This window comes from Armigeres subalbatus, chromosome 2, assembly GCF_024139115.2.
Source record: "Armigeres subalbatus isolate Guangzhou_Male chromosome 2, GZ_Asu_2, whole genome shotgun sequence".
NCBI classification, from domain to species: Eukaryota; Metazoa; Arthropoda; class Insecta; order Diptera; family Culicidae; genus Armigeres; species Armigeres subalbatus.
Genome location: NC_085140.1, coordinates 420,578,798 through 420,595,793, shown reverse-complemented (window position 1 = coordinate 420,595,793; position 16,996 = coordinate 420,578,798). Strand labels below are relative to the sequence as shown.

General features: G+C 40.9%; 1 protein-coding gene across 1 annotated transcript in view; it reads left to right on the top strand.

Moving 5' to 3' along the window:
- Nucleotides 1–1,479: 1,479 nt before the first annotated feature.
- The window catches only part of LOC134213434 (chitinase-like protein Idgf4), a 32,164-nt gene continuing 16,647 nt past the window's right edge, over nt 1,480–16,996 (top strand). Inside the window, exons 1-2 of the mRNA XM_062692480.1 lie at nt 1,480–1,713; nt 1,968–2,700. Coding sequence (XP_062548464.1) covers nt 1,596–1,713; nt 1,968–2,700 — 851 coding nt within the window. The 5' untranslated portion in view covers nt 1,480–1,595. The remainder of the gene's footprint in view (nt 1,714–1,967; nt 2,701–16,996) is intronic.

Genomic DNA, 16,996 nt, shown 5'->3' with positions numbered 1-16,996 from the left:
CTCCTCCAAGAAAGGAGAAGGCATCAGTATGGGTACCTTTGTCGACCTTCTCTCTTCCACCCGTCTGATAAACACATCCTGTTCTTATCTTACGACTCGAACAGCCTGGCGGTGCATCCGAAGGTTCTGTTTCAGTTCCTTACTAATGGTGTGCCTTGCGTTCACGAACTTGATGATATCATCCCGGATAGTGGCCCTTGGCCCTCCGAGCGTGCTGAAAGGGCTGTACCCCGTCACTGATGGGGAGACTCCGATACTGCTAGTTGCAGCCTCCGTTACTTCGCTCTCCGCCTCCCTGGGAAGAGACCTCATCAAACCCCCCTTGGCAAAGGGGTTTACCACCTCCAAAAGAATTATTTTTAGCTTCATGCATTGTAATTGGGTGGCTGCCATCGAATCCTTACGGCATGCAGGGAGGCCATGCAAGGGTTGACACTTACGTGTTCAGAGCCATATCAGCGCAAGTCAGGAAAGGGCATCTGAGCCTACACCCAGCAGGCAAAGCTTGATGGCAGGATTGGACAGCGTGCTACAAGGCCCGCCATGATTTTAGGGATGGGAGACAGCCTAGCCATTAGCCCTCTTGCCGTTTCGAGTTAGTGTCACTCGGCTCTGCTAAGAGAGTAGAATGTCAGACTGCCAGCCCTCGCTTTAACAATATTACGATATCCAAGACAAGGTCCATTAACACGCGGCCAGAATGCCATAGTCAGGATCTCGCTGACATTAACCCTGATGTGTCAATTGGCACTCCTTGGGCTCCTGTGCGATTTAAGTGGCACACGGTCGCTTTGATAGGGCCTGCTTGCGGACACATGCAGCTTTTTGGCAGGCCCCCTAACTCGCAGCGGCCGTGGGGAGGGGTCGTTAAGCCCTTGGATATAGTCCCTGCTGCCCTAAAGGTAAAGTCTGTGTGTGAGAGTGTGTACACACATATGTGCGCAATAATTCTTGCACATTTTTTTCACTTACCCTTAGTCAATTTGCATGCAACGACGGTGAATCCTGCCTCATTGTTTCCTATTGAACGCTCGAGTTTGGTTTGCGATGAAGCATATCTAATGCTATTGAATCACTTCAGGCCATGATATTCTGAAATTTTAATACAAATGGAAATTTGTGAAAATGCAAAACAAGTGTTTTCCATGTCAGCTAAGTAAGTTGAAATATAGTGAATCAATGTTTGAAACACCATATTCTGTAATTAACCTTTCTCTAGAAGCTTATCACATTATACCTCACAACGATAGATGTGTGAATCACGTATCATTCTTTCTTCAATTTTATTTTACAACTAAACATAAACAATCCCGCAATCAAGTGGTCCATCAACACTTAATCAATCATAATATATGAATAACACACAAACCCGAGCATCGTCACTGGAGAGGATCTAAAAGTGAGAATGAGTTCCTTTAAATTTGAACGACTAACAAACGGTTCTAGTACCAATATAAAACGATCATCCCGCGCGAGCGACTCCTTAGTTGATCTCAGTTCTTCGAACAGGACGTTCCCATCAAGGTTGACTCGTGCACTCAGTATTTTAGAAGCGAAGTTGTGACTGTTTGATAGTGTAGTTGAGAAGTGTGAAGATGTGGTTTTTCAAGGTAGGAGCCATGCTGCTCCTGGCCGCCGTGGTATCAGCCAACAATGCCACTACCGGGCCCAAGGTCCTCTGCTACTACGATGGGCAAATGGCTCTACGCGAAGGTGAGCGACAGGTTTTCGATATCCCACGATCGGCCTTGATTCTTCTAGCGAACAACAAGACACAGTGCGCACAGCAGGAAGATGGTGATTAATTGATTTCGACGAGCGGCTGCGCCTAATTGAATCAAGGTCTATCAGTGGGAGCCGGCAAACAGTCGGTGCGACTAGAACAAATAAGATTATCAGCCGGCAGAGGCTGACCTCATTCAAATGGAGTGAGCGATTATTCAATTTTCGTAATCATTCTGTTTTAGGTCTGGGTAAAATAACCGTTACGGACATTGAGCTTGCACTGCCGTTCTGCACCCATCTGCTCTACGGATTTGCCGGCGTAAACCCGGAAACCTACAAGTTGAAGGCAGTTGATGAAAGTCTGGATTTGGATTCAGGAAAAGGACAGTTCCGTCTTGCCACCGCTTTGAAGCGTCGTTATCCAAATTTGAAGGTCTTGCTTAGCGTTGGTGGATATAAAGATTTAGCTGAGGAGAAACCATTCGAAAAGTATCTTACGCTGTTGGAGTCCGCTGGATCACGGACAGCTTTCGTTAACTCAGTTTATTCCACACTGAAGACGTACGAGTTCGATGGCCTGGATTTGGCGTGGCAGTTCCCACAGACTAAGCCCAAGCGCATCCGCGGATGGACCGGAAAACTGTGGCACGGATTCAAAAAGCTGTTTTCCGGAGACAGCATTCTTGATCCGAAAGCCGAAGAACATCGTGAAGAATTTTCGGCGTTGGTGCGCGACTTAAAGAGTGCTCTGGTCCACGATAAATTCATTTTGGGGTTGACAGTGCTGCCGCATGTGAACGAAACTATCTTCATGGATGTGCCACTGTTGAAGGATAGCCTGGAGTATGTCAACTTGGCTACATTCGACCAACAGACACCGGAACGGAATCCGAAGGAAGGTGATTTCACCGCACCAATCTATGAGCTAACCGAACGTGTCGAAGGAAACAATATCGACTCAAAGGCTAGTTACTGGTAAGGATTATTCTGATTGATTCTTATTGGGGTACTATGAAAAAGAAGAATGGGACCTATGAAATGAGTGTTTTAAGTGGTTCTACTGGAGTTTGTTCAACCTATCAACTGCATATCAGCAGCGCTCGTAATAGAAAGTCATTCTAGTATACTACGGTGTATCTATGAGGTTGAAATGTTGTTAAGTGACATCGTTAATCATATCCCGTATACACAGCAAGGGAGGTAGAAATTAATTTAAGCAAACTTGAGGAAAAAATAACTCGAGCGTGGTGAACCAGCTCGAGAATGTTGATTTCTTTTGTAGGAAATTGTTAGCCTGTGAATTTCGCAAAAAAAAACATGTACGTTAATAGAATCGAATATGTGTGTGAAGTCAAGTGTAACGTTCTACTTGCCTTCTTTAATTTGGATGCGTGTCATTTTTGCCACCATCTCTTTACAGCAGGATTTTGCGTCAGCTATTTTAAAACGAATTTCACGAAGCGTTGACCTTACAATCGTGTTTATGACCGAAGCCATATATGTATACAAAGAGGTGGATTCGTCTGATTTTTTTTCATATCCATACACAAATGATCAAGCATGTCAAGCTATGTTGTAACTCTGTCAATTATTATCCGTTTTTGTCAATTCAGGGATGCCCGAACAGTAAATTTTATTTTGTTTCACGATATATTTATAGAAACGACTATGAATTCCGAATATATTTCGGGTTTTCCGAAGGTAGGTTCAGAACCGTAAATTTTACTCACAGAAACGCATTTAGATTTCCACTTGATTTTTTTTTAATTTTTTTGTTCTTTTCCTTGTTGGGTATTTCAATCACTGCGACCATTTGTTAGATCTATTGTGATATCTAGCTTTGTCAAGTTATCGCATCATTACTATTTAGAGCAATTGCATTACCTTGACTACCAGCGTTATCCCAATGCGGTAATATGGTTCTTATGAATCGTACTACTATATTGAGACTTGTTCTTCAAAATTCTGAGGGTTCTATCAGCCCCTTGTTAAAGAACTGTAATTTCTTTCTAAAATTTGCCTAACAATGGCATAACAGATGCTCCGAGTCTTCTACATGCATGCCGCAGAAACGACATACATCATCTTGAAGTTTTCCTAACAGCTGCAATTGATATCGGCTCGGGCAATAGCCTATTACAAGACCTACATATGTGTTAAGATCTTTTTTTGCAAAAGGGTGCTACCTTGTGGTACTCCAGAAAGGTTCGAGAAACAGTCGGACAAATTGTCTCTAATACTGACCGGTACATAAAGCAAAAGAATAGTTTTGCAAGCATGATTAACTTTGTCAGATTTAGGCAGATTTGAGATCGGTGTAAAAGGCATCTATTTGGAATTTTTTACACATGTTCTCCATGCAAAACAAAGTAAAACTGGTAAGATTAGTTTCCACAGAGCGCACAGTGTTTTCTACCCAAAGCAAAGTTGATTTTAGAGGCTCAGTGACCTCGGAAAAAAGTTTCAGTATGTTAAGCTCAATATCTTGGAGTTTTTTTTTCTTAATCCCCCTAAAAGTGAGTTGGAAATTCTTTTTCCTCCAATTATGAAGATACATCATATGGATATGGGTCGTTATTTATGAATGACCACAAAAAAAACAGGTTTTTCACGATCCTTTCGTCAATATATTTTTTAGATTTTTCAAATGTTCTACAAAGATCTCCGCCGCGATAAAAAAAAACATGAACCTCTCGAAAACAGTTTATTTTTATTTTCAATATTAACGAAGTTATTGACGATTTTTTGTTCATAAATGAGCATTTTGACATTAACTGCATACATTTAGGGGCAAAATGGGGCAGAATTTTAATTAGGAGATTGAAAGCATAACTCAAGCACTAATTTGTAAGGTACACCGGGGCAAGTTGAAATGCGGGGTAAGTTGAAACGGAAGCTGTCATTTGGATCGGCAATGACCCAATGTCCTGATTATTTTTTACAACAAACTACTCCCCTGAACGCACCTTCTGACTGCCATTCCCGGAAGATTGAAGCTACAAAAACGCAATCCCTGCCTATGTTTATTTTTCGCCCTTTGCAAAATTTAAACCAACTTTTTGACGTACCAATAAAACAGGTCTCAAAATGATGTTTGGAAGAGTGCTTTCCTCAAATTTTCACGGTAGATAACACAGGGGAACAAAATTTAACTTTTTGCTGGTCCTCAGAACCAATTGATGTGTCTTCAGTAGATTTTGGCTCGCTGAATCCGAATCTGTCCTCAGATATGCTCTAACACGTCCAAATTTTGAGATATAGCTAAATTAATACCGCTAATTTGAAGAAATTGGCATTTTTCGAAGGACTTTCATGAAGCATATAAACATAATTAAAGGTCAATCAATTCCCGAAACGGTATAAGCACATCTGATCTAATGAATTTCCATCAGTTTTGCACCTTACAATTGTTTTCTATTCGCTTTTCCTTGAATTTAGGTTCAGTGAATTTAATTTAAAAACATTCCATGCAAGTCCGTTTCAAAAAACTTGCATGCAAACGCCATCAGCACCAGTTCGAAGCCACCAAAAATTCAACAACATGCGGGCAGGGAAACTGGGATATGAAAATGTGAAAAAATCTGAATGAAATATAAAGATAACTAGTTAGTTTGTAAATATATGTTTCATTCGACCTTTAATAAAATATACTTTTTTTTTATTTGATGCTCAACATTTCTTCTCCTCCTAAAACATTATTGTGCTCGATTTCTTGTTGTTTTTTTCGATCGATCAACTTCCAATAACCACACGTAATCCGTTATCATGTTACAATTGTGTTGTGCTAGAATATAGTGCGAACATGATGATCCAGAAAGTTCCTTTCATTCCATCATTTAACCATATGCTCGGGTAACTGTAACATGTTGAACAGCACACAAGTGGAGTGGAGCCCAAGTGTTTTTTTTTCTGGCGCATTACTTTGCGTCTTAGCACATAACAAAGCTTGATAAAACTAGTGAACTTTTTCCCGTTTCACTGTTATAAACTGACCATAGATAAAAGAAATTGCATTGGGATTATTGCAACATCCATGCAGCATTTTCAACGCGAATCAAATAAAAAGTCCCCCACGCACGAGTAGGTTGTTGACGTTTTCCGGTTTCTGTTGCGTAGCCGTCAACGTCGCTTCAGCTTGTATGCAATCATACACAAGAACGATCGAATGCAACTTATCGATTCGTTGATTGATTTTGCTAATTGATAATTTTCCGCCAAAATTTCTATCATAGGAATATTGGAATGATCATAAATAGCAGGAATAATCAAAATATATAGAATTGCGCACAGTTCTCGTACTTGCTTTATTCGAATGAACATAATAAAGGAGCTTCAATTGACAGTAGATACACCATAGCACTTGAGCAATTATTGAAAATTTATCGCGCCAGAGGAAATACAACATCATATTTACATTCAATAGAACTTACTTGAATGAAAACATATTATTTTTTTGCTTGGACAAACTATTATATTGAATTGTTTTTACTTTCCTCTCAAAACCGTTAACAGATAATTACCAGGCTTGTACACAAGTTTTCGAAAAAGGCTTGCATAAAACATATTTTTAAATAACTTTCACTTACTAAAATTGTAGATAAATCACACTTATTATGTTTAACTTGTTCAAAATGCACCACATTTCGAAAGATTAGATGTTTGTGATCCATTTTGGGCCTTGATTGACTAGTAATTCTTTCTATAGGGTTAACGATGGCTTTTCTAAAATGCTCAAAATCATTGATTTTACGAAATGTATTGAGGTATATCTCAAAATCTCGACGTGTTAGAGCAGTGGTCCCCAGCATGCTTACTATCAAGGGCCGCATTGCAATTTTGAACTGTTGAAGCGGGCCGCAGTGTATTTGCAATATTTGTGTTTTCATAGAATTTTGCAGCTTAGTACAAAATGATGTTTTATATCAAAAATAATATTTTAACAAAATATTTTCATCCTAACAATATTGTAAAACTTGTAAAGACATTTAATTCTGCAGGGTTTATTGCTGTAGCTGACTATGAGTCGATACTACTATTTCAGCTCTTCAGACTTGACAGGAGATAATTCTTTTGCAACACCATTTTTTCGGTTCAGTTGGCAGAAAGGATTCTAAGCTATTTTTCCAAATGATCATATGGTCGGTGCTCCGCACCAAGTACCAATGGAAGATCACCCAATTTTGCGCACAAAACGTGTTGCGGTTGTAATTGTTCAAAAACGCATTGAACTATATTCGTATTAATAATCGAAGATATTTTTATTAAAAAATCACAAACATATGGCGAATATTATTTTGTGTTGCTCTTACGAGCAAAGTATCACTAGAGCTTGATGCGGTTTGGCAGAACTCCAACTATATGACCTTATGCATTTATTTTTAAGGATTGTTGTCCACTAATAAGTTGTCGTGCAAATAACGACGGCCCGTTTAAAAGTGTTTTTAGCAAGGTGATCTGTCAGCAGTGTTGCATAGAACTTGAGTGAATCTACAATATCCGAATATCAATAGAATTTTCTGAAACCTTCTCTTCATAAATATGGGAGCATGGACAAAATCTTGATTTCGTTCAATATTTTCCTTAGCTTGCAGTACGTTGACTTGATAGTTGATAGTCAACGTGTTTCCTGGAGTTAATTATCGAGCAATTTTTTAGCAGTGAGTAGCATCATGATGATAATACGATTCATGCTTTATATATGGCGCTTCAGCAACAAGCAAGCTTGCAAGCTTGATAAAATCCTTGAATGCTACAAAAAATGGGCACAATGAAAAGCTTTTCTAGTCATGTATAATGCTTAACAATGGGCCACATGCAGTGTATTATCTGAAATCCTCCGCGGGCCGCAGGAAAAGTCTTGGAGGGCCGCATGCGGCCCGCGGGCCGCACTTTGGGGATCACTGTGTTAGAGAAAATCTGAAGTCAGATTCGGATTCAGCGAGCAAAAATCTACTTAGGACACATTATTTGGTGTTAGGGACAAAATCTTGTTGAGCTGTGTAATCATTCAATGTTGAACAAACATAATGATTATAAAAAATCAATGGTAGATCCGTTTTAATTTTTGTATTTCGGTCGTTTGAAATTGCTCCGCAATTTAAACCCATCGGGGCAAATAGAAATGTGTGGTGCGGGGCAAGTTGAAACAACGATTCAAAACGTCTCCCTCGCATTTTTTTTTTTCTAAAATTCAGATACTTGATAGTAAGCGTTTAGGGCACTGAAATGGAAAGTAGGCTTTGAAATTAAAACAACAAAAAATCAAAAACAAGTCGCCACCCAGCAAACGCGGAGTTTCTGCCGCCATTGTACGGGTAGAGCATAATTGCACCAAAGGTAACTGTTTTTTTATTGCTAATTGCGAATCATTACATAAGATAAGTGGACTACAAATCGAAGGGATCGCTTTTCAAGGTGCGTATTGAACTATTTACAATGGTAGTTTGTTTAATCAGTCTGCTTCAATTTAAATATTTAGTTTAAAAATAGCTGTACGGATTATGATCCTTTGATTCAAAATTCGTGCGCGGTGGACGGATTTCAATTCAGGAGTAGTTGATTTAATTCATAATATTCTCATGTTTTTCGTAGTTTTTATGTGTAAATGTGAAACACTTCAAAAGTAGAAGCCTTCATGTTCCCTTGTCAATGACAAACGTTTCATTTGCATTCGATTTCTATAGTCTAGTCTAGAGTACGGATTCCGATGTCCCACGGTATATATTGATATGAGACAATTGATCAAATCAAATCAAAATCATCAAAAAATTACATGGGACTCTTATGCGAATTTAGTTACCTTTACAACCTCGTGCATCTTGAGTCTCACTGAGTACATATATTGTGATTTTAATACGGAAAAAATAGCTTTTCTCTGTATGTAGCGTAGTGGTTCAACTTGCCCCGATAGGCGGGGCAAGTTTAAACGATGCACATAAAAAAGTAATTTCAATATACAAAATATTTATAAAAAAGTTTGGAGAGGTTGCTTATTTTTTATGTATAATCTTTGGCCCGAACTAGCAAACACCGCAAACGGATTCAAAATTTATTAAAAAGCGATTTTTTATAGCACTTCAAAGTTCAACTTTGAAAAAACCGTTTCAACTTGCCCCGGTGTACCTTATTTGTATTTGTATTTGTATTTGTATAAATGGTTGCATTGCAACATATATGTGACTTAGCTTGCCGTAAGTACCGTATGGATATCTTTTTCTTCTTTTTTTATATATAAAAATGAATTGGTCTGTATTCCGCATAACTAAGAAACGGTTGTGTTCAAATTTGTTCATCACAATTTCCGATGGGTTTACAGAATATTTTCTTATGTCAGTTGCTACAAAAACTGAAAAAAAAAATAAAAAAATTCGAATTAGAATTTGTATGGGAATTTTGTATAGGCAGATCACACACGCATTTTTGCCTACTGTGCAAGACAACGTCTGCCGGGTCATCTAGTTCATGATAATAATGGGCCACACACAATGGATACGTTTGCGTACACCGACAAGACACTTACGCAAGACCTATGTCTTGTCCTAATACCAAATTTTAAAAATGACTAGCTTTATGTACCCGGCCTTGCTCGGAGTTGCCAGTTTAATTCGCAGTTTTTTTCACCATCGGAATTGGAATAGGTCAAAAGGATAATTGTGTTTTCTTATTGATATTTCATCATTTGATTAAAAGAAGGTAGATTACATTTGAAAACATTGACTGATTTTGAAAATGGTATCACACCCTTAATCGCTTGCTCTCGGGCGAACGGCTATTTCTGAAGAAGGAAAAACATACACCGATGCCTTATTCCGGAAAAACGTCTATTTTTAAAGAAATGATCACATTTACCGTCCAGAAGGAAACACTTTAATCATTGCTTTTCTCTGGGCAAACCATGATTTCGATGAAGTGTTGAGTTGATCGATCCCTGTCATCTTCGCCTTCTTAAGAAAAAGAATGTTTGTTCCAAATTTGGTTGAAATCGGGCAAGGGTACAGAAGTTATGCTGGAACATTGGATCATTGCATACCTTGCTTTTATTTATTAATCTTGAATCATTATCATATAATTATCATACCTTTTAAAATTTGGAATAAAGGTTACTCGATTATGGATCACTATGCAATTTGATCATTCATAATCATCAATCATTAATCATATCGATCGTTAATCATTAACCATACACATAGTGTGTCAACATTTAATCACGATCGGTAATCGTTAATCATAATCCAACGGTTTTTTCATCTATTATTCATAATCGTTAATTATTGTCAAAATGAATTTAATCATTAATCATTATCAGTCATCATTTTCAAAAATTATAATTCATTAATCATAATCTTTAATCATAGAGTTGAATGATTTAATCATTTAATCTGCTTAGAATTGGTCCTGGGGGTCAGGAGTTACACTGAATTGCCCGTTTTCTAAAGACAACCGCTTTCCCTTTACCCTTCCTCTTTTCTCAACGGCCATTTCACCCCTTTGTTATCTTCTCCTAGGGATAGAAAATGTGTGTACCAAATTTGGTTGAAATCGGTACAGGGGTTCAGAAGTTACACTAAATTGCCCGTTTTCTGAACAATACCCTCCCTTCAGACCCCTACCCCTTATCCAAATTTCCCTCCCGTACGATCGGCTCCTCATAGTGAATATGTGTACAAAATTTGATTGAAATCGGTCCTGGGGTTGGGAGTTACACTGAGTTGCTCGTTTTCCAAAGACAACACCTCCCCTATACCCTCCCTTTTTCCAATGACCATCCCATCCCCTTTGTTATCTTTTCCTTATGATGTAGAATGTGTGTACCAAATTTGGTTGAAATCGGTACAGGGGTTCATGATTTACTTTGAATTGCCCGTTTTCTAAACAAAACCCTCCTCCAGACCCTCCCCTTTCCCAAATCCCTCCCATATGATTACCTCCTCGTAGTGAATATGTGTACAAAATTTGGTTGAAATCGGTCCTGGGAGTTGAAAGTTACACAGAATTGTTCGTTTTCTGAACAAAACCCTCCCACCACCCTCCCCTTTTCTACATGACCATCCCACCCCTTTGTTAACTTCCTCTGAGGATAGAGAATGTCTGTACCAAATTTGGTTGAAATCGGTCCTGGGAGTTGAAAGTTACACAGAATTGTTCGTTTTCTGAACAAAACCCTCCCACCACCCTCCCCTTTTCTACATGACCATCCCACCCCTTTGTTAACTTCCTCTGAGGATAGAGAATGTCTGTACCAAATTTGGTTGAAATCGGTCCTGGGAGTTGAAAGTTACACAGAATTGTTCGTTTTCTGAACAAAACCCCCCCACCACCCTCCCCTCTTCTACATGACCATCCCACCCCTTTGTTAACTTCCTCTGAGGATAGAGAATGTCTGTACCAAATTTGGTTGAAATCGGCCAAGTGGTTCAGAAGTAGTTAGCGAACATACATACATAGATTGGTTTTTATATATATAGATTATCGAATCGACGGATATTTTTTAGAGAAATACCAATATGTCGGGATATCGGTATTTCTAGGGAATTCTAAATAAAAATAAATAAAATAAAATTTTTGGAACACTTTTCTGTTAAATTGCTTTGCAATACCATTGTTGGCGATAGAAGTACGCTTCTAGAGGTTGTGAAGACTTTATTGTAAGACTTACAATTTCTGTAGTAGCTCTTCGTATCACACAACAATATAATTCCAATCACAACCTTCGATTTCGAAATGGAACCGTAGACACCTTTCTCTTATTTTTATGTATATATAAGATAAAGAAATTCAGGTTATTTTTCTCTATGCTCTCTAGTTTAGTCGTCTGTCCCAGTAGTAGTGGGAACTACAAGTAAACGACAAAAAATCTAGAATTCAAGAAATAAGTTTCTCGATAGCAAAAACGATTCACACATGGATTCAACTGATCTAACTTTTCAATTCCCCAACTCATTCTCTCGATGGTGACAGTTCAGCAGCCCGAGCATTGTTCAATCCTCTTCGCAGTCATTGGGTGTAGCCAAGCGTTAGGCAGTCCTCTTGTTAGTCGTTAGGTGTGGCTGAAATCTGCGATTGATTAGACCAGGGGCGTAGTGAGATCGCTAGTTGACGTTGCGCATTTAACACTCCCCCCATCAATACGCCGAAGATTCGTCTGAAGTGTATTTTCTGCAACGCCAACGTCAAGCACTGCGAGCTTAACTGATGGTCGCTCGTATATCCCAGTGGAAGTTTGCACCGTAGCCCATCGAACCTGACCGTCCGCAGCTACCTTGGTGGCAATCACTCTTCCCTTTGGCCAGTAGTTGCGTGGAAACTTTGAGTCAGCTATAACAACGATGTCGTTGACTTCAACAGGCTTCACTCTCGCGAACCATTTCGCTCTACGGGTTAATGATGGAAGGTAGTCGTGCAGCCATTGCCTCCAGAATTGATTCGCCATGCTCTGGGATATGCGCCAATACTGCTTCAGTTGATCAGGGTTGTCATCGAAGCTTGTCCACGGAAGAGCTCCACTTGATGATCCCATGATGAAGTGGTTGGGAGTCAGCACGGAGACGAGTCATCGTCGAGAGGGATATCTGTCAAAGGTCTAGAATTCACAATGTACTCCACCTCTATCAGAGCACTCCGCAAGGCCTCATCTGATGGAAAACGACTTGTTTGGATTCTTCCTAAGTTTTGCTTGACTATACCAATCAGCCTCTCCCAAGCTCCGCCCATATGTGGAGATAGGGGTGGGTTAAAGCTCCATGTTGTGTGCGGTGAAGTGAATGCTGCGACGATTGCGTTTTGGTTCAATTCTTCAATGGCCTTCAATAGTTCTTTGTTGGCTCCCACGAAGTTTGTGCCCCGATCGCTATAGATGGCAAAAGGTATGCCTCTTCTATTTATCACGGCCATAATACACGAGTCAGTTGTAAGTGAGTGTGCTATTTCCAAGTGTATGGCACGTACGGTAAGACATGTCGCCAGGACCCCCCAGCGCTTCTCCACTCGACGGCCAACGGATACCATCATTGGCCCGAAATAATCCACCCCCATGTGGCTGAACGGCCGACTGTAGGCTGCGAGACGTGACGGTGGCAAGTCAGCCATTAGCGGTGGTTGCGGACGAGCTCTTTCGTTCTTGCAAACTTGGCAGTTATTCCGGATCGATTTGTAAACGGCTTTTACTCTTGGGATGTAGTATCGTTGCTTCAGTTCATTTATAACGATCTCATGGTTCTGATGAAGGAACCTACGGTGGACATCTAGCACAACGAGCTTGGTGATGCCGTGTTCACGAGGAAGAATAATAGGATTGGCGGTGTTTCTGTCGATGTATTGGCAAGCATTGGTTCTCCCACGAATCCTCAAGATTCCTCTTTCGTCGACGAAGGGGCAGAGACGAAATAGAGGACTGCTTTTAGGTAGTTGCTTTTCTGGTTGTCTTCGAAGATCAGAAGAAGTTGCAGACAGGACGGCTATCTCTTCTCCGTAGATGCTTCTTTGGGCTACTTGGAACAGATAACATTCAGCTGTGATTAGCTCACTACGAGTAAGCGGTCCGTATGCTTTAGGAGTATTCCGTATTTTCTCTCGCATATTCTTGATTGCTTTGAAGACGTACGCCGTTGTCCTTAGGGGAAATGACCACTGGCTGAATTTGTTATCATCGATAATTGGTTCGTGAACCTGAAAATGGAGGTATAGATGAGGAAGAAGCTCTGTGTTGATAACAGTAACCGAGTGCGTATTTGCTGGCCATTTCTCTTCAGGATGTCTTAGAAAATCAGGTCCACGGAACCAGCGACTACTCGAACTTAGATCGGACATGCTTTTCCACTTGGTCCCGGCGTCCGCCGAGTTTAACCTTGTCGGAACCCATCGCCATTCCCGTAGTTCCGTTGTTTCTAAAATTTCGCTGACCCGCACTCCAACATACTGACTGTAGCGGCGATGATCTGAGTGTAGCCAGCACATGACATCCCTGGAGTCTGTCCAGAAAACGCGCTTATGAATCATAATCGAAAGAGATCCCAAAATTGTGTCTGCCAGTCTTACTCCAATAACAGCAGCTTGAAGTTCAGAGCGTGGTATTGACAGAAATTTTAGTGGCGCGACTCTTGTTTTTGCTCCAGCTAAAGCCATGTCCACGGTGTCTCCGTCTTGAAAGCGTAGATATATAACGGCTGCAAAACCATTTTCGCTTGCATCAACAGAAGTATGCATTTGGACGACAGAATCTTCTCGTGTAGATGTCAGGTTCCGGTAGCAGCGAGGAATCTTGATATCCGATACCCGAGAAAGAACCTTCAGCCACAATATCCATTTCTCGAAGTGAGAATCGAGGATCTCCTCATCCCAGTCAACGGCGGCTCGCCAGATCTTCTGCATGAGACTTCAAAGGAACATTAGGAAATGACTGTTTAATCCAGTTGGGTCAAAGACCATCATCAAGGTTCCTAGGGCTTCACGGTTTGTCGGTCGTTTGCAACCAGACAACAGTTCAGCAGTGTGGCGTGAGGACAGTTCCTATGTGAAGCAGTCCGTCGTAGTGTCCCACCACATTCCGAGCACCTTTTCCGTGATATCTGTCTTGGCGAGTCTCTCCGATGCTCATGTTATTTACCTCGGTTTCCCTCCCGCAGAGTGCAGCAGATACCGCTGGTGAGTTGGACACCCAGTTTCGCATCTCGAAGCCTGCTGCTTGGTGAATCATTTTTACGTCTGCGGCCAGCTGAACAACTTCCTCCTCCGTTTCGGAACTGATCAGCATGTCGTCCACGTAGTGCTGATGGACGATAGCTTCAACCGCATCCGGATATTCTTGCTCATATTGCTTCGCGTGGGTGTTCTTCACATATTGAGCTGTGCTTGGAGAGCAACAGGCTCCGAAAGACATCACCTGCATGACGTATGTGCTGGGAGCTACGTCAGAAGCTTTTTCCTTCCAGAGGAAACGTAGGCAGTGCTGATCTGCTTCTCTAATTAGTACTTGATGGTACATTTCTCTGATGTCTCCTGAGACCGCTACACGAAACTCACGGAACCGTACTAGGACCGAAAGAAGAGAGGTCAGCATGTCAGGCCCAGTGTTGTCAAATGTCATTTGCATTCGTTTGTATAATTTTCCCAGAACTTGTTTCAGAAGGTAGCTATCAATTCATGTTGTATGACGAACTTATAGCGGTTAAATGGGCCTACAACTTTGTCTAACGAGACTTTGCTGTAAATATGTAATCTGGGGCGTGGGTGGCAAAATGTCATTCAAATGACATTATGCCAAATGACACGTGACATTTTGGAGAGTTTTCACTCTCCAGCCTTTGATGTTATACTTAGAGCAATGTACCCCTGGACAAAAATATAACCCTACTCAAGCGTTATGAGTACATTCAAAATTATGGAATAAATTTTGCTTCTAAAGAAAGTTATGAGCAAATTAGTCAAATGACATGCAGATGACATTTTACAAGCCTGGTCAGGCCCTTTTAGGAGTACTGAATTCAAAGATACTCCATGAGAGGTGGCTGCCGCATCCCACACCAGTCTGATTTTATTGGGTTTGTTAGGATTAACTACTGCGAACATCGGAAGGTGCCACACACGATTGCGCGTAAGTGCCATCTCCTTCTCGGTGAGTTTTCTGACGTATTTTTTGGCCACATATTCATTGACTTTCGCTTCTAGCGCCTGTGCAAAATCAGAGTTCTTTTGCATTCGTCGTTCAAGACATTGCCAGCGTCTTAGAGCCATCGATCTGCTTTCCGGGAGTCTTACATTGTCGTATCGCCATAAAAGGCCGGACTCGTATCGTCCGTTCGCGCGTTTAGTTAACGTTTGCAGCAATTCTTTCGCTTTCTGGTCATCGGTGGACAGCATCAGCTTAACACTCCTCCGACCGTGCCACCCAAACAGTCGGAACGCTATTTTCAAATCGCTATATCTCAGCCGTTGGTGAACCGATTTGAACAATTTTGGGACTCACAAATTTTCCCGTCCATCAAGATTTGTCTGAGATGTTGAGACCTCCGATCGGACCAAAAATGACCTCTGTGGACCTCCAAACGTCAGAGCAAGTCGTGATTTTCATACAAATTTCGTGGTTGGTGCTCACCAGCTTGATGTTCATGCTAATATTAGTAAGATACTTCGAAATCCGTGAGATTCAGAAAGTTGCCGTCTTCTACAGTTTTGTTCAGGAGACCAAAACCATACTGTCGCAGATCATTTTATTTTGGAACTCGTCCGCTTGGCGGCGCTAGTGTATATGGGAATACTCGTTGGGTCAAATATTTCGGAATCCGAAAGATTTAGAAAGCTGCCGTCTTCTACAATTTTGGTCAGGAGGCCAAAACCATACTGTCGCAGATCATTTTATTTTGGAACTCGTCCGCTTGGCGGCGCTAGTGTATATGGGAATACTCGTTGGGTCAAATATTTCGGAATTCGAAAGATTTAGAAAGCTGCCGTCTTCTACAATTTTGTTCAGGAGGCCAAAACCATACTGTCGCAGATCATATTATTTTGGAACTCGTCCGCTTGGCGGCGCTAGTGTATATGGGAATACTCGTTGGGTCAAATATTTTGGAATCCGAAAGATTTAGAAAGCTGCCGTCTTCTACAATTTTGTTCAGGAGGCCAAAACCATACTGTCGTAGATCATTTTATTTTGGAACTCGTCCGCTTGGCGGCGCTAGTGTATATGGGAATACTTGTTGGGTCAAATATTTCGGAATTCGAAAGATTTAGAAAGCTGCCGTCTTCTACATTTTTGTTCAGGAGGCCAAAACCATACTGTCGCAGATCATTTTATTTTGGAACTCGTCCGCTTGGCGGCGCTAGTGTATATGGGAGTACTCCGTCAGTCAAATATTTCGGAATCCGTAGGATTTACAAAGTGGCTGTCTTCTACATATTTGTGGGTTATGCATAGTTGATACATTGTTTTGGAAACTGAATGACTTGGAAAAAAAGTCTATCTTCTAAAAACTTTTATGGGAACTCGAAGCCATTATGGTGAAGATCTGATAAGTTCTGAATTCATTCGCTTGGCGACGCTAATTCAAATGGGTTATACATAGTGGATACTTTATCTTGGAAATTGAAACACTTGGGAAATAGCTATTTTTTACAGACTTTTATATCGCCAACCACGCAGTCTACGGAGGGTCCGCAAGTCATCTTCCACCTGATCGATCCACCTTGCCCGCTGCGCACCTCGCCTTCTTGTGCCCGCTGGATCGTTGTCGAGAACCATTTTAACCGGGTTACTGTCCGACATTCTGGCTACGTGCCC